This window comes from Ischnura elegans, chromosome X (genome assembly GCF_921293095.1).
Source record: "Ischnura elegans chromosome X, ioIscEleg1.1, whole genome shotgun sequence".
Classification (NCBI taxonomy): domain Eukaryota; kingdom Metazoa; phylum Arthropoda; class Insecta; order Odonata; family Coenagrionidae; genus Ischnura; species Ischnura elegans.
Window position 1 is genome coordinate 69688970 of NC_060259.1, and position 26980 is coordinate 69715949.

At 37.2% G+C, this 26980-nt stretch overlaps 1 protein-coding gene and 1 long non-coding RNA gene across 2 annotated transcripts; one reads left to right on the forward strand and one right to left on the reverse strand.

Annotated features, from left to right (window-relative positions):
* Window positions 1-11352: 11352 nt before the first annotated feature.
* On the reverse strand, window positions 11353-16101 carry LOC124171778. Its single transcript, XR_006867955.1, has 3 exons — window positions 15984-16101; window positions 14310-14476; window positions 11353-11460 (listed from the first exon to the last, which is right to left on the reverse strand). It is a non-coding gene; the product is annotated as an uncharacterized LOC124171778 (long non-coding RNA).
* A 596-nt stretch (window positions 16102-16697) lies between these two features.
* On the forward strand, window positions 16698-23123 carry LOC124171775. The gene is made up of 2 exons (XM_046551098.1): window positions 16698-16746; window positions 22610-23123. Exon 2 carries the CDS (start codon window positions 22610-22612, stop codon window positions 22925-22927), a length of 318 nt encoding a protein of 105 aa, XP_046407054.1. The 5' UTR covers window positions 16698-16746; the 3' UTR covers window positions 22928-23123.
* The last annotated feature ends 3857 nt before the right edge of the window (window positions 23124-26980 follow it).

Sequence of the window (26980 nt, forward strand, 5' to 3'; positions counted from 1 at the left end):
TCAAAAAACTCCAAATCTTTCATCAATCTCCAGACATGGTCTTTCATTAATATTTTAAGATTTCATCCACCCAAGAACCACTTACTTTCTGAATGGAGTAGCATGGAACACAGAAATAACCAATGACCTGTGTTACATAGATATGGATACACCCATGCACGGAGAAAGATACCCTACCTTTAAATCTCCCACCATTCCCCCCACCCTAACCTCCCCCGACACCCTCATGACAACACCAGTCTTCTGCTGTACCAACTGACACATTCACTGCACAACACTAGTTTATCAGCTTGAACTTGTTGAACATTAGAAAAATTTATTTTGATGTTACATATTTATTATTTACTAGTCTCTGGGTTCTTCCTGGGGCTGCAAGGAATGGCAATGGGAAAGACCACATAACAGATATCACTCCTAAAATAACATACATCATTAGAGTCCCAATTCCCGAGTGCCTTCCACATAAAAGACCCACTTCTTGCTTACCTTGCACCGACCTTGTGGTACCCTGTTGGCATTTTGTAACCTGAGGTGCCAGGTATTTTTCCATGACGGCAATTTTAAGGATTGGGAACCTGCAACATATGACAGTGAAAGTTATAAGTAACTAAGGTGGGGTTGGTGCCAGAAAATCACCTACAGTGATATTAGAAATTGTATCATTGTCCCAATGACAACCTACCGTAGTGTATTACTCTATCTCTTTGGTGAGGGAGTTTTCTATCCCCATTGGTATTCATTTCATTGCATGAATTTAGCTCATAGGATTTTAGATCAATTGCAATTATACACCCCAATAAAGCCATACCGTCTCCACAAGGAGGTCATCTTTGGCTTTAAAAAGAGGCAGATTTTCTGTATGTATTCTTCTATCATCCTGCCCTACCCTATAAGCTTAATTTATTTCCCTAGCTACTTTTTCATTTTGAGATTTTCATTAAAACTCTTCCTTTCTATCCATATAATTGGCGATATATGTATGTACCTTCTGATAGCCTGAACCATTTCAAGCATTTGAGGATCATCTTCAACTGCAATATTTATCGGTGAACACATGACTACAATATCTAAATTCATCCCCAGGACATATTAAAAACTGAGGGAGAATTGTAGAATTTAGAAATTTTAATGACCCAATGCATGTTACAAACACTGTGCAATGCATGTGGTCACAAAGCAAAGAAACACTTGCCAGTTACTTGATTTGAACTCTTTTAAGACTAATATGTCATCATATTTGAAAGCAGATGGTTTTCCATTTTTCAAATAGCGAATACAAAGATGAGGAAAATGGACTAATTTTTTAGAAACCACATTAAATACAGGTACATCGTAATACATTATTTGTGAATGCTCAAAGTAAGCCTAATTCTCCATCTACCGAACGTCCACCCTTCATTACTGGCATGAGCAGTTTGTGATCACTTTGGACATTGATATTGAACTCAAAGATGAATTCACAAGTTCACTCAATTGAATGAATGGACCCCATGATTTCCAGTTTCCTCTTATCCTTTGGTCAGTGACAGCAGAACTTATCGTAATAACTTGGCGGAATTATATGGGTGGGGATAATCTCATTCACCTAACTTGGGCTCCTTGAAGTTTGTGTTTCCAGGAGACACGTAAAAAGTAATTAATACTTTCAGATAACAATTAGTGGTAGTAAGCAAGTAATAGTTACACTTTTTCAAACAACAAAAGGAAAAAAAAGTGGAAATATGCAGCAATAGGGATTTGATGGTATCGTAGTACTGTCAAAAATTTAAAATTTCCATTTTCAAACAGATTCTGGGATGTACTCCCAGTGGCAAATGGTGGTAATTTATCTAGGGTGTGCATTAGAGCAGATATATAGGATTATTTAATTATATTATGTTAATCCTAATCCATGAGCATCATATTTCGTTGTAATAGAATACATAGCAAGCAAAACATATCACTGGTACATTCTACCCTTAAAATTGCATGAACAGAAATAATATTAGCATGCATGAAAATAATTATTCTCCACACACCTTTACAAGTGACGGTAGTTGAAATTCATTCTCTTTTCCTTACACCCTATGAGGAAGTAGAGTAGAAAACGGCCGTACAGATGGCTCTGTAGACGGACTAGGGTCCTTGGCGCAGGTAGTGTAGGTGACGGCTACACCACTACACTACCTACTAGTCAGTCACCAAAAATATGCACGTGCGGACTCGCATCGTTTTGAGTCCACTCCCATCACCCATTTGAACAGCTTACCTCGTCCCGCCAGAGCACCCTCAAGCGATCGCACAGACCGAAAATGTGCCCGGCATTATGCCACGGGATCACACACTTGTAGAGCGGTGATTTCGAAAAGGAGATAGCTGTAGCGTTCGGAGGCTCAGGTTTATTGCATATGCAGACAGTACTTCTATCCTTCTCGTTGCAAAGAAATAGTTTTCTTTTATAATTTATTCATCTTTGGGTGTGCACTTGCTAACATGCGTGTACGCACGCGCCGCCACTGTGTACTACAGTGAAATAATACATGGGTTCCAATAGCATATTTTGAATAATGGGGGAAATGGGGTGGTTCACTCACAGGTAATATCCTCTTATGGGTGGGAAAGGAAAGTAATGAAAAAGAAACTTCCTTATTTCCTCCTTTTTTTCATGAATTTAAAGTAAAAATGGTATTGCTGCCCACCATAAGAGTCCCAGTTCATATACATATTCAGCGATAACTGCAAAATGCAGAAAGGAATTTCTCACATGGGCTGATTGAGGTAAATTATTGTTCCACAGTGCCTTAGCCCCTCAAGATTGTTTGCACCCATGCCTTCCGAAATAAGGAATCGTGGACTCATCAACTGATACATGCCTCTCATCTGGAGTGTTTGCAATGAATGATTCATTCAACTTATTTTGGAAAGGTCTCACTTTCTCCATTCTGTTGCCTGGAGTTATAAAACCATTTTTGCATGCATGTAACAATCTTAAAACCTCCTCGAATAAGTTTCTTCTCGTTGAATTTACAAGTAATGAATTCCAGCATCATCTGCACTCTCCCAGTACATGTGCCGGTGGGGAAGCGGTTCATAACCATTCAAATATAATACACCAATGAAATAGTACATCTCCTCATCAGTTAGCTGAAAATTAGGACAATTCTTTGTAACGACGTTTTCAATGGTTAATTTCAACAAACTCAGTTCTTAGTTCCTCGCTAATAAATGCTTTCCAAAATGAATTGGGTTTGAAAATAATGGTGTGTGTGTGCCTCGTGCAGGAGGCGATGGTGTACTCTCTTGTGCCCTCTGCCCCATGGACCCCTAGAGAAGACAAGTGTGGGGGGACGGAGGTCCCCGTCTGAGATTTTGGGCCCATTAAAGAGTTTGTGGTACCCACAGGGTTTCCTGAGTGGCCGTGGCATCAATGGACGACGTGTCTCAGCCCAACACGTGTCATATAATGGGCGTACCCAGCAAGGGCCAGGAGGGGGCAGCTGGCAGGGGGCGCCCCCCCTAGATACAAAAATTACAAATGTCTTTAAGGCAAATAAAATTTTTTCAAGGAAATAATTTTGAAAACTAATTAAGAGCCATTACAGTTTCCTTAAAATGTTGATTTCATTCACCTTTTCTCTGCTAAAATCTTACCTTAAACTTTTGCCCCCCTAGTTTTGGTCCTGGGTACGCCTTTGTGTCATAGGCAATTGTCTTTCAGGCATAATGTAGGTAAAATCATAAAAAGAATATTGAAATACATTTGCCACAAGCCTAAAATATGATATATTGGCCAAATACTCAACGAAAGATCTTAATTGGGAATTTATACTAAAACATCAGAATCTGAAATACAGCCAGGCTTATGGAACATGGCCAATGGCACAACACCAAAGGCCATACAAAATCAAGCAAAAATTGCAAATGTCTTAAGGAAAATAAATTTTTTTCAAGCAAATAATTTTGAAAACAACTCATAATTAAGAGCCATTACAGTTTCCTTAAAATGTTTAGTTTGACCAAATGGCTGGAGGTGGCCCAGTTAAAGAATAAGAGAACTGGGAAATTGTAAATTATTTACAAGGAATGTTTTCAACACAAGGGCTAATGGGACAGATTGTCAGAGACAATGGTTCACCATTTACTTCAACAGCAGTTATATTAACCAAATGGAATTTTTCATAAATTCTATCCTCCCATCCACCCTCCAACCAACAAGTGGGGCTGCAGAAAATCTAGAGAAGAGATTTAAAATAAAATAATGACCTTATTACATTCAGGAGTTCTGTTACATATTGTCTTGTCTCAATACCTGTTAAATTAATTAATAAGATAAGCCCTCACAGTGCCATCGGAGAATTGCTTAGCAAACTAATAATTGGTTGCTCACTTAGGTCTCCGTCAGCCCTCCTACTTCGGTTACACATATCTTGGTGGAAACCTTCTATGTACTTCTTCATCTTCATATTCTTATACAGGCAATTGAACCTGCACCGCAGCAGTAGCTACGGGTATAGTTTCTATCTTCACCATTATAATCCTTTCATTAAACTACAGGTAGCTTTTAACATGCATCCCAGCACTCTTTCTAAGCATTATCCCTACTCCAGCATTACCATTTAGCTATCCCATGTGTATCCTCTTGTTGCCTCAAAAAAAGGCTACCTGGTGTACTATATAGAGTTTGAATCTGCAGCGGCATATTTTCCACCGTATCTTTAGGTGGGATTTCAAAAGTCATGCATGCTAATGATGAACTCCAGCTGTTTCTGATCAAACTCCGACAGGGGTTAACAAATATAAGCTTTATGAATTTGGTTTGGGGTTACATTGGAAACACTGAAGTTAGCGTTCAACTAATGGTTACTAATTGTATACTTTTGCCAGGGATGCCTAAACATTTTCCCACATAGGAATGTTATACGTATCAAGATTCACTCCTCCTGAATTAAAAAATAATCCTGACCACCATAATTACTCTTGATACAACGAGGGTGAAGATAGAAATACAGTCTTCGTTATTGTTACAGCAGCAATTATTTTCTACTAACAAATCTGCCAACATCTTAAAAGGGCTGGTTGACTGTGATCCAAGGGATGGAATTATTCATTTCATTCATTCATTCTTTTTTTTTAATCAAAGGTCCTGAGTTTATTCCTATGATATGACCTCGATATCATTTATAGTTCCTCCTTTTGCAGTATGCATTTAAATTCGGGAAATACTAAACAGATAAATACTGTGGTGGTACAGGTTTCCACGTCTAAGAAGGCGATAAGGATCAACCCTTTTAACGGCCAAGGGACATACATGTCCCAAATATTCTAAATTCTTTCAAAATTAAATGTAAGGGTCAATGATTGTAACAATAGGTTCTACTGAAGAATAGGCTATTTGCTCCTAGTTTTAAATTCTGTTTATGATATCCTTTACATATTGTTGTTTCCACATTGCTAACAACTTTCACTTGAAATGCTGTTTACGAAGCGGGAATTTGATATTTTATAACAAATCAATGACAAGGTCAACTATAACAGAACTTTCAGTTTAGACTTTATGTGCATCTAGCCTATGGAGTTAGTACAACATAATTTGCAGCTGTGCTTTAGTTTTGACAAAATTAGTGTTTATATTCCATGGGTCACATATGTCCCTATGGACCATAAGGGAGCGAGAATTGGTATTATTTCACGTAAATTGATTGGTAATTGAATGGCTAATGATAATAGTACCACGTAAACAGTAACTGAGGCTGAATGCAATAGCTACCCAACATGGAGATGGGTTTAAATTTTTGCTTTGTGACTGTTCTGGAAATGGAAGGCTAGAGGTAGTATGTTGCTTGCTGTGTCCCAATTTGGAGGTATTGTTTCCAGTATTCCGGCTGATGCTTGCATGCAGTATTATAACCTGCTCTCGGCGTCATGTTCCCTGGCAGAAGGGAAACTGCCTTTACATTTTGTATGCCATGTGTTATCTCTTGATGTAGATAGATTTACTAGACACTGATCGTAGAGAAAATTTACACATGCTATACTGACTGGACGCCACTGATCCCAACTATCCTCCGTGGTACAACCCTTCTGCAAAACTGCAGCCCTACAAGTATTTCTTTATTATTTTTAAAACACAAAGTGTTCCTAATGATCTCGAAGGGACTTGCATGCCAGGATCAGAGGACCAATAGTCCCTAAAACTCGGCACCACATGATAACTCATCCCATATTCATCACCAAACATGCTAATCTCTGCGACAGTATTTTGGAAAGAAGGAATGGAAGATGCCCCCATTTGTTTCCTTTTCAGTTCAATTTGTAGAACGATAAGAGTGACCAGTTAATCAAAACTGCATGCTTTTCTACACACATCCCTAAATAAATTTTCTTATTTGAGGGGGATATAGACCCTCGAGGTTGTGGCTGTGGTCTACATCTAGAAGGCAGGCAATGAATGACATGCTTCTTCCTCACTTTTGATGTGCTGTGTCGTAGTTTGGAAAAAATATGTATGACCAAAAATGTAATAGGTTTGGTATGAGGAGCAAGAAAAAGGGGGGCAAGATAGGTACAAAGTAAAAAGGGGCCCTGGGGTCCTCTGAAGAAAAGGCAAAACATATTGCTTTGGCGCTGACGACCACCCCTTCCTTCCATGGTAAGAACTCTCCTTCCACTTGTGTGGGGTGTTCAGGCTCTGCGACTCTTATTCATCCGCTTGTTGTGTTTTGATTCAGTTCTGTGCAGACCGCCACGCAACGCAATTGCCTCTGCTGGTTGAGAGATTCTCCTGTTTTTACTGTGGTTAAGTACAGAGAGCAGCAAGATGAATGAATTCCCTTTACTTCAAAAGAAGTTCATGCAATTTAGAATTAGTGTTGGTGCTAACACTTCTCAACTGCTTTGTTATAATGGTTAACCAACTGAAAAGAACGCCAATAATAGAACCCTTTTTTGTGTTTATTTGGGGAAGAATTTTGTGATGAGTTATCCACTCATTTCATTTCAAGTTTTAGGGACTATTGGTCTTCTGATCCTGACATGCAAGTGCTGGAAATTGCCAATATAATAACTGGATGGCATTTTGAATTCATCAGGAACACTTTGCGTTTTGAAAATAATAAAAAAAATTCTTCCCAGAAGTTTAGTCGATTAAGATCAAGAACCTCATCATTGGTAGGTTGTGGTGGTCATTTCCATGAGGATGTACGCGATTATATCGACACATGGGATAATTTTCTGACATCTTTGGCACTCCATGCTCAGAACTAACCAGGAAAGCAGCAAAAATAATACATCCATGCAGAAATCAACAAGCCCACTGTTTGCTCTTGTCACGATTGCTAACTTCAAACAGGGTGATGATTCCGCACATTTTTATACAAAGTAAATTCAGAAGTCTATAACAAATTATCTGTATTTAGGCACATCTTTAACTAAATTTAGCATTAATTTTTTTGACACCTGCCCACACCCTAGGAAGGCAAAATCATTTACTTATCATTTGGGGCGCAGAGTTTTTTCTCTTTTCAGCACCTTTGCAAAAAAGTATGGCATTGGCTGCTAAACTGTTAAAATACTCGTCTTTGTAAATTTCAGGGCATGAGAGGTAGCTCTGATGATGATACAATTTCTCATCTTTTCATGTCTTTTTGACTATTCCTTTTGTTAGCTGTCTGCTCGTTCGAATATACCACATACCATGGCCTACTTTAATATAAGTATTAAAGAATCAGTGGCACCGACCTCATGACGATGCGGTAGTGTTGTACAGTGAAAATTTTAATTTCATGAATATGATGATGACTATTATTCATATAATATCACATAAGGGAGGTATTGATATTTACCAAGAGAATTGAAAACTCGTAAAATTATAATTATCCTCTTTTTTAATGTGAAATGGAAAGAACCACATAAACAAGATGTATTCGTCACATGGGTTAATAGGTGGATTTAGGGGGACATGTACACGCCCCAACCCAGTAGGCGCTGAAAAATTAGACAAGATTTTTAACACGGCTAAGTCTTGGTTCGTTTTTTTTTGCATTGCAGAACCTTTTTATTTTTAACCTTAGCCCCAGTCAAGAAGAGAGTGTTGCCGAATGTTGGTCTTTCGCTAGTCAGCTCTCAAAAAAAATTATCACCCGAGTGGGAAAAGGGCTCGAAAAATATTAATGCCACTATCCATATATGTTATTAAGTTGTATTTTCATATTAAAAATAATGAGAATACTTTGCATAGTAATTTTTATATGTTGTTATTAATATCAAATATGGGATAATGGTTTGCCTTTCGACTCTTGTGCCCCAGAAAAATCTAGGATCTGCCCTTGCCTGAGATCCCCCCCACAGAGCAGAGTCGCCCTTAAGTTGCAACTTATGATATCATTGGGGCAAACATTCCACCAGCATGTGTATAATTTCCATCCTGCCGCATTAATGGCAGTGAAAATCACATAATAGTCATGAGAAAGTAATCCACTAGACCGGGTATCGAACTAAGGTCCTCAGGGTTTCCGGGCCATCGCGCACACTACTACACTATCTACGTTCATGAATTAGGTACCAAAGAATTGTACCAAGGCTCAAGGTACCAAGCCGGCGACATTTCCAAGTGGATTAGCCTTTTTGGGGAGTCCTGACCCCTGTCACCACTCCCCACCACTACACATATGATCCAGGAACATTCATTTTTGAATGAGAAATGGATTTTAAAATTAGACTTTGATTACAATAGTTGTATCTGAACTAAGCTTGAAATGTCCTTAAGGTTCTACGACCTTGCATTAAATGAGAATCAGAAGTATTAACTATGATATATATATCAATGGTACTTCAAATATTACCGAAATTAAAGCATCACATAGTTCTGGAAAGTACCTAACTTGGTGGATATTGATACTATGATTGAGTAAATCAGAGAAGATTTATTTTATTTATAGTATTATTTCCATGGTTATTGAAATATATCTAATATTTTGCCTAGCTACACTTCGATAAATCTTGTGAGAGGATATGTTCCCCGTATGAACAGTAGCCATTAGCTATTGATTCTTGGACCAATTGACCGAAATGTTTTATAGATCAAATCCGATCTTTGATGACAGCTTTCTTTTACAAACCCGGTGTCATCCCTGTCTCTTCTCTAAAGCACATACATATGCTTTACCCCCTTATCATATACATGTCTTCTCTTTTTTTGTGCCGGAATATTTTCCTGCAAAGCATTTTCTTCATTCAATTCTACTAATTTACTTTTATATCCTTTCTACGTAGTCTGCTCCACCTATCCACTTTCAATGTACATTTCAGCTAAGCATCAATCACCTATGTAAATGGCTCAAAAGAGAGACTGAAGGAAAAATATTCTGCAATACATGTTGCGATTGAAAAACAATACATTCAACATCTAACGGGAAAAATTCCAAAGATAATAGCAGGAATCGACCGGATAATGAACACGAGCAAGTCAAACTCTACTTCACCTCTTTATTGGATGGGGAACATTGGATATTCACCTAGGGAAAAAAGAAATTATCCCAAATTAAGGTCTTTAAGCGAATCAGAAGTATAAATTATCTTAATAAATAGGTAAAGTTACTGAGTACCTCATATTATGTTTACAACATTTCGGTTGGTAACTAAGTCCTTTAAACTTAAAACGTCACAAAATCTCTATTAGATTAGTAGATGTGATGAATTTGTAAGCTATTCAACATAATTGTATCGTTACCGCATTTCTGATGCGAAATGCCCACGCATAAAATAAGTGAAGTGTATCAAGTCATTTCAATCTCAAAGCTGGGAGTCATTTCAAGTGAGGTAAATAGGAGCGACCTAGTTAATACCACACAAAGCAGTATCAACAGCATGTCAGAATGGTGTCATGATAACGCCCTTCAAGTCAACATTGACAAAACAGTTTTTCTTCAGTTCCATGGCAACCGGTCTCCATGTACCTCAAGTATGATCTTAAATGTTGGTCCTCACGTGATTTCCCGGGCACATTCAACAAAATTATTAGGTGTTATCCTCACTGACAACCTTGACTGGTCATCACATATTGATTATATAATGAATAAACTATCCACTGGCATATTTATTATAAGAAAGCTGGCTGAAGTAACTACCATTGATACTCTGAAGATGATATATTATGCCAAAATATATCCTCACCTAACTTATGGCATCATCTTTTGGGGTAATGCTAGCTGCTGCCACTAAGTTTTCTCTATGCAGAAACGTGCAGTGAAAGCAATGGCCAGAGTTTCTATGCGAGCACCTGGCTCACCTCTTTACAATGATCTGAAAATACTAACATTCCCATCACTGTACATACTCAACTGTGCCTCTTTTGTTAAGAATAACCCTGAATACTTTCCAAAAAATAGTTCTCTCCATAATCACGCTACCAGAACCACCAATGACATTCACCTCAAAGACTACCATAGCACTTTCTGCCAAAAAGGACCCCTTTTCTCCCTATCAAAAATATATACAGGCTACCATATGATATTAAATGTCTTCCGCCTACACCATTCAAGAATGCTTTGAAGAAATATTTAATGGAAAATAACTATTATAGCCTGAAGGATTTTATGTTGGGCTCGGAGTAATCTTTGCCCATCAACCACTAAAATTGTAACTTTTTTTCTTTTATCTGTAAAAATTGTAAATTTTATATCACTTCATTTATTTGTAACTATTACTTTAATTATTTACTTTATTTTGACGACTTCCAATGTCACCGGAACATGTGATCTCTAGGAGCAATAAAAATTATTATTATTGTTATTATTATTATTAAGAGTGTGGGTGACAAATGGGGAACAGGGATTGGGAATGTGCAACCCTCCATCATTTCACCTCTTTCCTTCTGTCAAGTCACTGGACAACTCCAACAGGCTGGAATGTTTGTGCATAAATTATCTGAGAAGGTGAAATCCTTGTAGCAGGTAGAAAAGAAGGAGAGATTTAGTCAACGTTCAGGGGAGATACTCCTAAAAGCATCAAATACATTAGCTTACATGACACTTTGAGTTGATATTAAATTTTAAAAAAAATGAAATTGTTGCACAAAATTTCCGTAGAAACAGATAATAGCTGAAACATTTAAGTAAAACAAATGGATGGTTTGATTACTGCTTGAGTAGGTATATATAATGTCTCTACTAAATGACTACTCGACAGTCTAATCCAGTTCCCAGCAGCAAAAGAACATTTACATGACATTGTAATTTATATTAAGTAAAAACAGAACTAAAACACGATAACATAAGATTCTTTTTTTTAATCGCTCAACCAAGGGTATATCATTCACATATTACCAAATTTTAATCTCAGGTTCAGGATCTAGGAAAAATACATGAAACGCCAATAAAGGAATCAAATCTTTGATTATTTATTATTCCTAGCTGTAGGGTACACCCAATTTACATTTTTATACTCTTCATTTTTACTTCTGCTCTTTCTCCCCTATTCCTGCATCTGCAAAAAAGTTATATTATCAAAAATTAGTGAAATTTTAATTTTAAAACCAACAAAATTTTCAAGTTCACTACATTTTGCAAAAAAATGAGTTTCATTTATTTAAAACTATTAACCAAAACTTTCAGCGATGACAGCAATTGATTCTGAATGCAGCTTTCAATATCAGAGGCAACCTCTGTAATGACTGTCTTGTTTCCATTGAGCAGTCAGAAACTTACAATTTCCCATGATTATTTGTGTTTGAGAATTTTTAATTTTTCACAAATCTATTTCTTCAGCAGTTACACATACATCTAATTTACTTTAATGAATATTACATCTTTCAAGTTTGTTCTCGATGACATTTTCTGACTGTTCATTGCTTTTTTAACACTTGATTTTTCATAATTGGGCATTTATTTTTTCAGAATATCAACTTTTTTTAGGATAAATATAAAATTTTAGTTAAATTATTCTGGACCCTAAAGGTTTTTTTAAATGCACCTTTTTAGAACCAAACATAGGCGGATCCAGGGGGGGGGCACGGGGGCACGTGCCCCCCCCCAGACCCTTAAGAATATGCTAGGTTTTTAATACGGTCCCATTATCATTTCGTTCGTTTTGTATAACAAGGTATCCTTGTGCCCCCCCCTGAACAAAATTCTGGATACGGCCTTGCTTGTGCCCCTCCCAGAAAGAAATCCTGGATCCGCCCCTGGAACCAAAGAATGTAGCTGATTGGAAGCAAAAAGGATTACATTGAAAAAGTGTCCTTTAGCTGGTGCCACATAAATAAATCTAATGTAGAGAGCGAAATCGAGGTTAAGAGCCTAAGCGGTCATCCGATAAATTTGTGTGTGTGAGAAAAGTATAAATTGCCTTATTGGATTCGAAGAGAGAACTTCTCTGGGGAGTGGAGTGGTCATTTACAGAGGAAACACAATTGGGAAGGGTGTCATTAGGAGGTGATTCTCCTGAGAAGCATCACTCCTGCATGAGAGTTTCTAAAACTAAGTGATAATAATTTTGCAATAATATAATGGTAAAAATCAGTGTTTAAAAATACAATGTTTCTTGGTCCTGTACGTAACATAAAATAGATAAATTTCTCTTTTCACTAAGTTTCTCGACAGACAACTACCAAAAATATGATTTTCTATACAGGTTTTTTGTCAAACTAAATGATGATAATGTTGTAAAAAAATAATTGTATTTAAACATACCCTTATGTTCAATTTCTTGCTGTCCCATATGTAACGTTACGTACGGGACATTTCACAAAATAATGTACAATACACATAAAATGAATTCACTAGGTCATATCATCACTATATGTTGAAAATATTTCACAATAAAACAGATTATGAAACCATATTTACATTTACGCCAGAAAAGTCTAGGTCTATGGTAATAAAAACTTAAAATTGTGCTCTGGACACTCTAAGGTTAGGGAGTTTGGCATCAGTTAATAGAAGGGCTATGAATAGAAGTATTATGTTTCATGTCATGAAATTACAAAGTAGCAGAGAAGTAGGGGCTATGGTTGAAAGTTTGCATTGTAGTAAACAGAAGAACAAGTGAAATTTTAGGTACACAGAGGATAGAGAGGGTTACAAAAATTCAGGTGAATGAAATGGTAAAACATGGTTGTTTAACACCCATATTTTATTTTATTTTGTCACCTCAATAATCTCCAGTTCTTTTAAACAGGAAGAAGGAACTTTGTTTCTTTTGTCTCAGTGTGTGGTAGACCTCAGATGTGAAATCACTGAGATAGTTGTTCTCGATCAGGTGTTTGGTGATACTAGAATCTACAGTCACCTTTAGCCAGCACGTCATACATGTTTCATTGCGCGAGTGATTATAACACGCTATTTTTGTGACTGATTACTACCAGGGGATCAAGGTCAGAAAATGATCTATGTGGACTACATGAAGTATTTTTATTTAAATAAGATTACATAAGCACCACAGAGTGATGCCTGAAACTTTTAAGATTATAAATTTAATGCTTTTTCAGAATTTAAATGGTGGTGGAAGTCAACTGCTGCTGCTATAGTAAAGAAAATGCATGGTACACACAAAGCTAGTGATCATGATGGGTTCTTAAAAAAACAAAGGAAGAGGATAAATTTATTAAGAAAAAAAAGCAGAGAGAAAATATTACTGACAAAGAAAAGGCATGAAAGAAACAAAACGACAATGAAATATCAGTTCCACTTAATGCAATTCTGGAGAACTGACTGAATGTCAAGAGAATAGTGAGGATCAAAATGATATCTGCCAAGGATTTTACAGTAGTCCCTTTAGAAGTTTGTTCAAAGACAAGTTGTATTGCATTGTTGTTCAATATTTGTTTGTTCAAGTTATATAGTGCTGGAGAAGATTATATAAATAATATCATCATCAAATTAAAGCCGTGGGACAAAATTGATGCAGCACCAGATATCCTTAGCATTTTCATGATATGCAACACGAATCAAAGTTTTTCAGGACAGAAACATACTAAAGAAATCAACTTGAATTTAGACATATTTGTTGAAGTGAAGACAGAATTTATAGGTCAGTGGGTTCTAGTGCAATACAATGGCGATTTATTTCGAGGCAAAATCAAAGTAATTGTCTCAGACAAGCATTGTAAGTCAAAGTCATGGTACCCAGAGGCTAAGCCAGAGGGGGAAGGGTTTGGGGGATAAATCCCCCCCCCCCCCCCACAAGAGCTCAGATAAATGTTTAAGTTTCATCTAATTTAGTTGATTGGATCAATATTTAATCTAACAATTTATAGCTGTTTCAATGATTTACAAAAAATATAAGGAACAGAAATAATATTTTAAAGTTGTAAAAATTAGTACAATTGTCCATACTTAACGGGCCTGAGATACATTCCGTATGGGCCGTATATCAATTCGTCGAACTTGGCCATCCTGTGATAAGAGGGTGATCACGACTACGACCTTTCGGCAACCTGGGTGTTTGTTTCGGTTGGTCCCTCGGACACCTCCATCTCCATCCTTTTCCGTTTTCCTCCCATCTGTTCAGAGAAGAAATTCCATGTAATATAAGATAACCCACAGTATGAAATGCAACGTGTGGGTTAAGCGACATCTACTGGAAGCTAAATTTTTAGTGCAAAAATTATATAAAATGTATTTTTAAGCATGTCCTCTTTCAAAATATTTACCAGATTTCGCCTGGGGGAGAGGGGTCGCCATTCCATCCCACCCAAGGGATGTTCCTGGTTACGCCGCTGGGTAGGTAAGATATTTTTCCCTGTCAATGTTGTGTTTGAAAAAGTGAATCCCAAGGCATGCTTATTATTATCTTGCCATTCTAAGGTAGTTCAGGCACATGACCAGAGGGTTCGGGTGCTTCATCCCCCCTGAAATCTTTCGCCTCGCAATGACTATCCATGATACATCTGCTGATGAAACTTCCAGTCCAGGGGCATGTATCCCATGATAGTCCATCTTTCGATTACGGTCACATTTCATGATTTCTGCCGATTGCAAAAGGTGAATTTAGCTTACAGCAGTGTGAGTAAGAAATATCTAGCTGAACTATTGAAATTTATGGTTTTCCTATGCGTGAGAGTTGGAATCCGAATGCACATGCAACCAACATTCTCCTCAAGCACTCCCTGAAGTAAATTACAGATCACGTGATTAATGTAGTCGAATTTAATTGAGCTTACTTTTAATAAGCGCAAAATTCGCATGCTCCTAGATAAACCCATAATGTAGATTACAGCACAGTCTCCTACTAAGTGCGATGGCAAATGAAGGCTTCCTTTAGCATAACCTAAAAGCCAGAAATTGCATGCTACTTTAGTCCCCTATTCTCAAGAGCTGATATTACCACGTTTTTATTCAGCCCCTTCTTTACAGGGGGGAGCAAGGAATTAAGGCTGGGGGGGGGGGGGGTTAGATACAACTAATAACCTAGTGTGTGGGGGTATGGAATACCCACCAACATAAGCGGTAGGTGCGAGACCAATAAATTGCGGAATTTTAAGATAAATGGTTCAAAATGGTGAACTTTGACGGCTTTCGTAGGGATATTTTATAAATTTTTACACTCGTCTATAAGTAATATTATTCGAATTAAGTAAAATAGATTATCCTTTAATAATAAAGCTTTAATAAGAAAGCTTTAAGCATAGGTATTCAATTATAAATTACAAGAAAACAGTTTGGTGTTTTGAAAATTCTGAATGAACGCCGATTTCACGACTGCGGCGTGGAGACACTAGCCACGCCAACGAGAAATCTTTTACGATTAGGCTTAAGAATGTACACCTTTAGCTAATGTCTTCAAATAGTACACATCTTCAGCACTGTGTATCAAAAATGAATTCCCAATTTTAACTATAAGTTAACAAAACGGCAACTTTGCCGCTTTTGCTTCGCAAGACAAACGTCCCCGTCCACAACGTTTTCTTAAAATAAATGTGGGAAATTTAGCGTGCCTATTAGCTTTTAGTAGGTAGGCATATACCTTACAAATAATCTTAAAAGTTGAAATTTATTTTATTTACTCACCTTCTTTGCCTTTTCGTAGATTCAGGAGATATATTTGTTTGGCCTGGTGGTTAAGTCGACGACCAAAGACGGCACTGATACTTTCTTGGCACTGGTTCGCCGATGTATGGATATTCTTCTTTCCTCACGTGGTCTCAGGAATATGTAAATACTGATATTCTTCCCGTGAATGGAAGATATTTCCTATTTGTTGCATATTATTCAATATCTTTTCAGCAAGTTATTCTAACGTCAAATATTTTTTACATCAAGAGTATTATTTGGCACTATTTTGTCAGCGCGGAACAAGTTCGCGCTAAAATATCTGGTAGGGTTAACATATTTTGGCGCGAACTTTTCCCGCCTTGTTCGTTAAATATTCTTTACACATTCTTTCTGCCAGGTTTTCGGAAGTAAAATATTTTTCTGCATCGAAATTATATTTTTGGAACTTTTTTCACACGGTTCAAGTTCACGCCAAAAGATGTTACCCTACAATATATTTTGGCGCGAACTTGTCCCGCGAAGACAAAATATAGTACTAAATAATGTACCCTTGACGCAGAAAAATATTCTACCCCGGAAAAACTCCCTAAAAATATGTATGAATTTAATTTATAGGAAAGGAAATATATTTCATTACTTCAAAAACACTCACGGAAAGAATAACATTATTTATGCATCTCGTCACCGCATGACGCAATAACCACATTCATACATCGACTGACAAGAGCCAACACCTACCTGTCCTTCGGTACGAAATCAGCTGATTTTCAGACATAAGGTGGGTAAATTAAAGAAATAACGACTAACAATGATAATTTAAATGTATATGTTAACCTACTGCAAACCAATACTCACGCTAAATTAGCCGCAGTTATTCGAGCATAACTTTGTGGACGGGCACGTTGTCTTGCGCAGCAATAACGGCTACGTCGCCATTTGGTAAACGTATAGTTGCAATAGAGGAGGGTGGCATTGCCTTCAACCTGAAGTCAAGCTAACATCGACTTTGGAAGGCCATGCTTTTTATATTCGTTTACATCTATGTACACCGTCATTGGCGCCGACTCCATGGGGCCTGAGGGGGCCCGAGCCCCCTCAAAAATTCGTTATGGGTGTGAGAAAAAAATTGCCAGGCTTTTCGATTTTCCCCGGAGTGTCCAGATATCAAGATTAAATTTATCAAGGTTCTAATGTCGATCATATAACTCTTCTAAAATGCTTAAAAAAACTTAAAACTCAATACTTAAAAAATTTCCCGGAGCAAGATCCCTAGTTTGGGCCCCCCCAATATTTTTTCTAGGTCGGCACCCCTGTAAACCGCTATATTTTTGTTATTCTACAATTATAGTTGCGGTAGATTTCTTAACGTTGATTTCTGTAGGAAAGGCTGGGACTGATGATTACCCACCCAAAAGTGTTCTCTTGAGGACCAGAGGTGTCACAAAGGGTTGACATTTGCGCTAGGAGCCAAAAGGTCACGGGATTTAATCCTGGTGATGCCTTTGTAAACCATCATACAACGTCGCAGGATAAAACGACTTAGGCATGGGCCTACCCAGCGAGGGGCAGAGGGGGGTAGCTTCCCCCTCAAGAAGCAAAAATGAAAAAGTCTTTAAGCAAAATCAGTACCTACTGAAATGAAACTAAAGCATTCAACAAATTTTCTTTCAACCCACAAAAAATAATATGTATTATTTTAAGATATGTAACATAAATAGAACTATTTTTTAAGGAAAAAATCTCATTAACTAATAAAGCGCTGTTATAATTTTCCTAAAATGCTAGTGTCATTCACCTTTTCCATGCTAAAATGTCACCACTTGGCTTGCCCCCCCAGTTATGATCCCTAGTACGCCCTTGACTGAGGCAAAGGAGTTGACCGTCCCACTGTGTGTGCGACCGCTGCAACTCCTAGTTCCTACTCCGGTAATACGATCCAGGTTGTCCCAACATAATCGGTAAAGCATTTACGATACATCGCATATCATTTTTTTTCCTTCACTTTATGTGGAGATTTTTTCAATGTAAGCGATTTTATTTCATTCAAAGCACTCGTAAAACATAATATCATTCAAATCATGACATATATTTGGAGTTAAGCTTCAGCAGGAATCTGATGAATTGTAACATTAAGCCTTGACGATCATGAATTTACGTCATAATTATAACAATGTATCATTGTCATTAAATATTTTTTGATTCTTTTGGAACTAAACCCCAGAGCTAGAGTGAAAGTACTCCTGAATGTGTACCAGCAAATGCGGAAAAAACTTGCTTATATGTTCAAGCCTATTATCTTACATTTACGTTTTAAATAAAACCACGCAAGGGGGTGTCTAGTAACCATTACCGATTTTCGTTAGTCTTATTATGCGAAATAAGCATGCTAATGGTGAATTGTACTAAGCTCAGAACGAAAGTTATGAACCTTTGAACATAGGTACGTCAAGCCACGGAGGAAAAACTGAATTATAACGTAAATACTAATAACTGTGGAACAAAGAGCATAGAGCAGTATATTTGTTGTTTATTTTAAAGAAGTTACTTAATTTAAACTATTTTTGCGCAGTTTAAAGGCTTTGAAAAACATAATAAGCAAGTAGGACTTATTTAACCAATCAAAATTTGCAACTATTTAATTGATACCTGAAAGAGGCGTCCTTTTATTTTCCTCAAATTTCTGCAGTAGCTTGATCTAAAAAAGAATACTTTTCCTTCTGCGTCAAAGAGCAAAAAATTATACCTTTTCATTTTTTTAATTGAGTGATCATCGCTAACTACTGCATAAGTTTGAGAAAAATAAAAGGCCGCCTCTTTCATACATCATTTTCCACCAAATCTTTTCATGCACTCCTTCTCGCACACCAAAGGGAATTTACATCAAGGGGGATAAACGATGTTCATCATACACTGTATCACAGGCGGATGTAGGGAGGGGGGTGGGGGAGAGACGGTTAGGTTAGGTTAGACCCACCTAGATGCTTGAAAAATAGGCAAACTTTTTTGTACGGTTATCATCACATTCGTTTTGCTTCGTTTATTTAAGAGCTCCACGCATAAAATGTCATATTAATAACTGTAAATTGAAAAAAAAATATTACTTCACACCATGATTGTTGTATGTTGTTTATAATCTCATTTATGAGATGATTGTTTAGCGGTCAAACCCTTGAGCCTCTCCCAGAAAATATTCAGGATCCCCCCTGCTCATTATGCACAATGGATAAGAAGTGCTTACTGCAGCTATTTTTACATCCTGTTACTGTATACAAGTTAAATAAGGTGCTCTCATGTAGCAAAAAATTCATGTTAATGCCCATGTGTGTTAAAACTTGAATAGAACATTTTTAGGGCAATACTGACACACCTCTTTCAAGAATGGTCTCCATAAAGATAAGAATAGCCTATAAATGTGATAATATTACCATGCTCCTGGAAAGGTACAGCAGTGAGTTTAGTGTTCTGCCTCTAAATGAAATAAACACTCACAATGAAGCCATTGAAGGGAGTCTTGAACACTGATGTGTCCTCATATATCTATTATTCCCAGAGAATTATAGACTCTATTACTCTCACTTCCTCTTTACTTGTGTGGTTTACTGAGTGAATGATTATGATCTTGTGTTTTCGTAACACAGACAAAGCAGCTGTTTGTGCAGTGAAGTTCGACCCAATCATTGTTTTTTGTCTGAAACAAGGTCATTAATCATATGGGAAATCTAAAAGTTTCATATCATGGAAGTCTTTTCTTACATGCTTTAGAAAGGATTCACTGTGTTGATACACTCAACATAGAAGTAATACATACCTAGAATTTAAAAGTTTCAACTGCAAAGTTATTTGCATTTATATGATTTTTCATTTTTTGCTCGGAGAAGTACTTCTTCCTTATATCTATATGACTTCTCAAGTAAGTGCAATATTTTGACCAATCTTATTCCATCACACTGCTCTTTTCTATGTTCAATTTATCCAAACCACCTATGACATTCCTTGAATTCACCATTTGACACAGCATAAACATATGAAATCTATTTTTAGAATGAGCATCCATTCCATCAGAAGTATATTTTTTATATTTCCGTTTGAAATTTATTGTGGGCATGTCGTTTTCTTCTATATTCTAAATTGCAGGTGAAGCACATGCTGTGTCATTAGGCAGCTTCTCTGAATGAATACCTTAGCTCTTGATCCCTTTGTCACATAATCCCAAATAGTTAAATATTGAAAGCTGTATTTTTTGCCCCTGATTACGAACTTCACAAGAAAGAACCACCCTCCTATTTTCAGTTACGTCATAATTTAGCACTTATTCCACCCCTTTCAAAGCTTTTAATTTCTCTTCTTTCTGACTTGATCTATCACACATCTGAATTTCATGAATAATGTGGTATAAGAGCTTTCATGGAGTAATCCTGAACATTAACAATTTCAGCTTTCACTGACGTTGTCTTTTTCATGAATCACTTGTCACCCAATACCATGAATGCCATTTATAGGCTCTAAATTTCTGGAATTAGGCCACATTCTTGGAATCAGCCATCTACTAAGGCAGTTTCACAAAGACTAACTATAATATTGGCTTCGAGGTTACCACACCAAGTAGTGAACAGTTCCATCTGCTTCTGGAATTGGAGCCTAATAGTTGTATTTCAGACAACCTTTCTCCTCCTGTCCTGGAAGCATCTACAGTTCATAGATAAATTTGCTGCAACCTCAATAGATTTATACTTTGGCAGGTGACTCGCTGGTTCGTGCCATTTTTTTAGCCATTTATCCTCTATTCCATGCCAATGTAAGTTAATAGCTATATTCTACCTTGAAGTTATTTCAGTATTTTGTGACTTTCAAATCTTCCTTTATTAACCTACTGAAGTATTCACTTTCCTGGCTCTAAACCTCCATCTCCTGAAAACATTTGGTATAATGGATGGGAGCAGTCCAGGCATTACAGCCAATGCTTCAGGGCAGTTCAAATAATGCAACTCAGATTCAATGCAAATGCAAATTCATAATAGAGTAAATAAAACTTAAATGAATGATTATATTCTATGATTAGGTGTTATATATAGGTTAATCTGTAGCATATAGGTTTGAAATTTGAGCAATCATACCATAGAAAATATCATCCTTTCTTAGTGGCTTTGGTTTCTCTAGATTGCAAGTTTGTGAATTACTTTTATCACTTCATACCACTCATAATGATTTCCAACATATCTCGCTGATTGGGACTTAAACAAGAGCAATTATTTTCTTCATCCATATCATAGGGAGAAATATTAATATGCTCATCAGAAAGGAAATTTCCACAGCAGACTTCAGTCAACACCAATATTTCTGGATGCTTTTTGGGTCTACATGATTTTAGAACAAAAGTTTTGATTGAACTAGGACAAGGTATCATAATTTCTTGCTTGGAGTAACTTGTTGGTACGAGTATCAAAATTTAAACTTTATCACAGATTTTGGTAGTTGCCACTACTGGCTATAATAAAAGCTGCTGAGATGTCCTTCGACGGTGACGTTCATGTTTCACATTTATCAGTTTTAGTAATACTCGATTCATCTTGAGCATCATACGATATACTAATGCCATTGATGACTTCCGGGAAAAGATGATTTCAGGCAGCTTCCTTTTGCCCCACAAAACCCTTCAATCAGGTCACATACTTGTTAAGATTCTCATGAAGGAAATTGATCCCATTGGATTACTACCTATACTAGTCATACATTATCTGCCTAGACTTCTAGACGGTTATATCTACCAATAAAAGTATCATAATTTTTCTCAAGTGCAACTAAAATATCTCCATTGATCTTGTAGTCAAATCAATTGAGATAATCAATAACCTGTATGGCCATATTTTTTATATTTTTGGGAGATTTAAGCACATATCTCTCATAGGTTTGCATTTCTTCTTCTATTATTTTGAAACTATGTGTATCTGAACTCAATATCATCTACATTAAATAGCCCATCAAACATTTTATTTACATTGAACAATTTGTGATTTTGCAAAGTGTTTTACAATCAGGCTGTGGATTTTGACTATCAATCGCACTCCTCCTAATTCTCAGTAAAGAGCCAGGAGCGTTATCATGCTCCATACGCAATGTCACTGTAAGATGCTGATAATTAACTAATCATACAATTGTCTATGTTCATTTTATATTAAACATTAACTATTTTCTTTAAATTATAAAAATTAACTCATATTGCCAGAAATTCATGAAATAATATAATAGAATATTACACCTATCATAAAGATTTCCTAAAGTTTTTGAACATTTATAATTACTTGTTTTTGAAACCTAATCCTTTTTTCCTAACCTACTGCAAAATCAGCAAAAATGCCTTGGCACTTATGGCATAGCGCCTAGAAAATCAGTTGGCACCCAAAGGGTTAAGGAAACAAATTGACCCTGGTGCAATTTCAGTGTTAACATAATTTCACGGCATTCTCATGTACTGCCCTGATAATTAAACAGCTCTTGGTGGGTTAACATGAAGGTCAATTTTTGGATCCTGTCATATAGGGCAAAAAATATTTTATTACTTGAAGATACATTTGTTGAAATATACCATGAGTGATCAAGATTTCTATAGGATAAGCTGGCTAAGATTTCTCATTGCCTTTCAGATGGCTGAAAGAAATCAACCCCCACGCAGGTCGCAGAGAACACAACCACCATCGAGGGTTGAGTCAGAAAATAGTCGTAGGCTCAGAGAAGAAAGAGCAGATGCTGCCGCTGCAGCAATCCAGTTGGCGCTTCAGCGTCAACAGCAGCAAAATGTCGCCATTGCACCAGCAACAGGCCCGCACGGTGATGCCGCTGCCACTCCTGGAGGAGGAGATGTCCCTGGGGGCAACAGGGCCCAAATTCCACAACAAGGGGCCAACCAAGGCATACTCCAACGTCATCACACAGTCAGCCGAAGAGGCGATGTCCCTCCTTGAATTCTTAAAATTTTATAATCTAGCTGTTGTAGTGCATTTTCATGAGTGATACAACCTGACATTCATTAGTTTTGTGATGTTCTACATACATTTAATGATCTTACTCACTATTAATTGTTACTTTACAAATACCCAGCTTAAGACAATGTTGGTTTGATTAAAGTACACGAATAAAATAAAAGTACAATATTTTTGATCAAAAAACTCCAAATCTTTCATCAATCTCCAGACATGGTCTTTCATTAATATTTTAAGATTTCATCCACCCAAGAACCACTTACTTTCTGAATGGAGTAGCATGGAACACAGAAATAACCAATGACCTGTGTTACATAGATATGGATACACCCATGCACGGAGAAAGATACCCTACCTTTAAATCTCCCACCATTCCCCCCACCCTAACCTCCCCCGACACCCTCATGACAACACCAGTCTTCTGCTGTACCAACTGACACATTCACTGCACAACACTAGTTTATCAGCTTGAACTTGTTGAACATTAGAAAAATTTATTTTGATGTTACATATTTATTATTTACTAGTCTCTGGGTTCTTCCTGGGGCTGCAAGGAATGGCAATGGGAAAGACCACATAACAGATATCACTCCTAAAATAACATACATCATTAGAGTCCCAATTCCCGAGTGCCTTCCACATAAAAGACCCACTTCTTGCTTACCTTGCACCGACCTTGTGGTACCCTGTTGGCATTTTGTAACCTGAGGTGCCAGGTATTTTTCCATGACGGCAATTTTAAGGATTGGGAACCTGCAACATATGACAGTGAAAGTTATAAGTAACTAAGGTGGGGTTGGTGCCAGAAAATCACCTACAGTGATATTAGAAATTGTATCATTGTCCCAATGACATATTACTCTATCTCTTTGGTGAGGGAGTTTTCTATCCCCATTGGTATTCATTTCATTGCATGAATTTAGCTCATAGGATTTTAGATCAATTGCAATTATACACCCCAATAAAGCCATACCGTCTCCACAAGGAGGTCATCTTTGGCTTTAAAAAGAGGCAGATTTTCTGTATGTATTCTTCTATCATCCTGCCCTACCCTATAAGCTTAATTTATTTCCCTAGCTACTTTTTCATTTTGAGATTTTCATTAAAACTCTTCCTTTCTATCCATATAATTGGCGATATATGTATGTACCTTCAGATAGCCTGAACCATTTCAAGCATTTGAGGATCATCTTCAACTGCAATATTTATCGGTGAACACATGACTACAATATCTAAATTCATCCCCAGGACATATTAAAAACTGAGGGAGAATTGTAGAATTTAGAAATTTTAATGACCCAATGCATGTTACAAACACTGTGCAATGTGCAATGCATGTAGTCACAAAGCAAAGAAACACTTGCCAGTTACTTGATTTGAACTCTTTTAAGACTAATATGTCATCATATTTGAAAGCAGATGGTTTTCCTTTTTTCAAATAGCGAATACAAAGATGAGGAAAATGGACTAATTTTTTAGAAACCACATTAAATACAGGTACATCGTAATACATTATTTGTGAATGCTCAAAGTAAGCCTAATTCTCCATCTACCGAACGTCCACCCTTCATTACTGGCATGAGCAGTTTGAGATCACTTTGCACATTGATATTGAACTCAAAGATGAATTCACAAGTTCACTCAATTGAATGAATGGATCCCATGATTTCCAGTTTCCTCTTATCCTTTGGTCAGTGACAGCAGAACTTATCGTAATAACTTGGCGGAATTATATGGGTGGGGATAATCTCATTCACCCAACTTGGGCTCCTTGAAGTTTGTGTTTCCAGGAGACACGTAAAAAGTAATTAATACTTTCAGATAACAATTAGTGGTAGTAAGCAAGTAATAGTTACACTTTTTCAAACAACAAAAGGAAAAAAAAGTGGAAATATGCAGCAATAGGGATTTGATGGTATCGTAGTACTTACTGTCAAAAATTTAAAATTTCCATTTTCAAACAGATTCTGGGATGTACTCCCAGTGGCAAATGGTGGTAATTTATCTAGGGTGTGCATTAGAGCAGATATATAGGATTATTTAATTATATTATGTTAATCCTAATCTATGAGCATCATATTTCGTCGTAATAGAATACAAAGCAAGCAAAACATATCACTGGTACATTCTACCCTTAAAATTGCATGAACAGAAATAATATCAGCATGCATGAAAATAATTATTCTCCACACACCTTTACAAGTGACGGTAGTTGAAATTCATTCTCTTTTCCTTACACCCTATGAGGAAGTAGAGTAGAAAACGGCCGTACAGATGGCTCTGTAGACGGACTAGGATCCTGGGCGAAGGTAGTGTAGGTGGCGGCTACACCACTACACTACCTGCTAGTCAGTCACCAAAAATATGCACGTGCGGACTCGCATCGTTTTGAGTCCACTCCCATCACCCATTTGAACAGCTTACCTCGTCCCGCCAGAGCACCCTCAAGCGATCGCACAGACCGAAAATGTGCCCGGCATTATGCCACGGGATCGCACACTTGTAGTGCGGTGATTTCGAAAAGGAGATAGCTGTAGCGTTCGGAGGCTCAGGTTTATTGTATATGCAGACAGTACTTTTATCCTACTCGTTGCAAAGGAATAGTTTTCTTTTATAATTTATTCATCTTTGGGTGTGCACTTGCTAACATGCGTATACGCACGCGCCGCCACTGTGTACTACAGTGAAATAATACAAGGGTTCCAATAGCATATTTTGAATAATGGGGGAAATGGGGTGGTTCACTCACAGGTAATATCCCCTTATGGTAGGGAAAGGAAAGTAATGAAAAAGAAACTTCCTTATTTCCTCGGTTTTTTCATGAATTTAAAGTAAAAATGGTATTGCTGCCCACCATAAGATTCCCAGTTCATATACATATGCAGCGATAACTGCAAAATGTTGAAAGGAATTTCTCACATGGGCTGATTGAGGTAAATTATTGTTTGGGGGCCTGGTACTGGGTTCATCACATTCCACAGTGCCTTCAATTTCAACAAACTCAGTTCTTAGTTCCTCGCTAATAAATGCTTTCCAAAATGAATTGGGTTTGAAAATAGTGGTGTGTGTGTGCCTCGTGCAGGAGGCGACGGCGTACTCTCTTGTGCCCTCTGCCCCATGCACCCCTAGTGAAGACAAGTGTGGGGGGACGGAGGTCCCCGTCTGGGATTATGGGCCCAGTAAAGAGTTCGTGGTACCCACAGGGTTTCCTGAGTAGCCGTGGCATCAATGGACGATGTGTCTCAGCCCAACACGTGTCATATAAAGGGCGTACCCAGCAAGGGGCAGGAGGGGGCAGCTGGCAGGGGGCGCCCCCCCTAGATACAAAAATTACAAATGTCTTTATGGAAAATAAATTTTTTTCAAGCAAATAATTTTGAAAACAACTCATAATTAAGAGCCATTACAGTTTCCTTAAAATATTTAGTTTGACCAAATGGCTGGAGGTGGCCCAGTTAAAGAATAAGGGAGCTGGGAAATTGTAAATTATTTACAAGGAATGTTTTCAACACAAGGGCTAATGGGACAGATAGTCAGAGACAATGGTTCACCATTTACTTCAACAGCAGTTATGTAAACCAAATGGAATTTTTCATAAATTCTATCCTCTCATCCACCCACCAACCAACAAGTGGGGCTGCAGAAAATCTAGAGAAGTGATTTAAAATAAAATAATGACCTTATTACATTCAGGAGTTCTATTACATATTGTCTTGTCTAAATACCTGTTAAATTAATTAATAAGATAAGCCCTCACAGTGCCATCGGAGAAGTGCTTAGCAAACTAATAATTGGTTGCTCACTTAGGTCTCCGTCAGCCATCTTACTTCGTTTATACATATCTTGGTGGAAACCTTCTATGTACTTCTCTATCTTCATATTCTGATACAGGCAATTGAACCTGCACTGCAGCAGTAGCTACGGGTATAGTTTCTATCTTCACCATTATAATCCTTCCATTGAACTACAGGTAGCTTTTAACATGCATCCCAGCACTCTTTCTAAGCATTATCCCTACTCCAGCATTACCATTTA

Bases quoted from the DNA above. Each gene is read 5' to 3' on its own strand.
- LOC124171775 (XM_046551098.1), top strand. From the start codon at position 22,610: ATGGCTGAAAGAAATCAACCCCCACGCAGGTCGCAGAGAACACAACCA.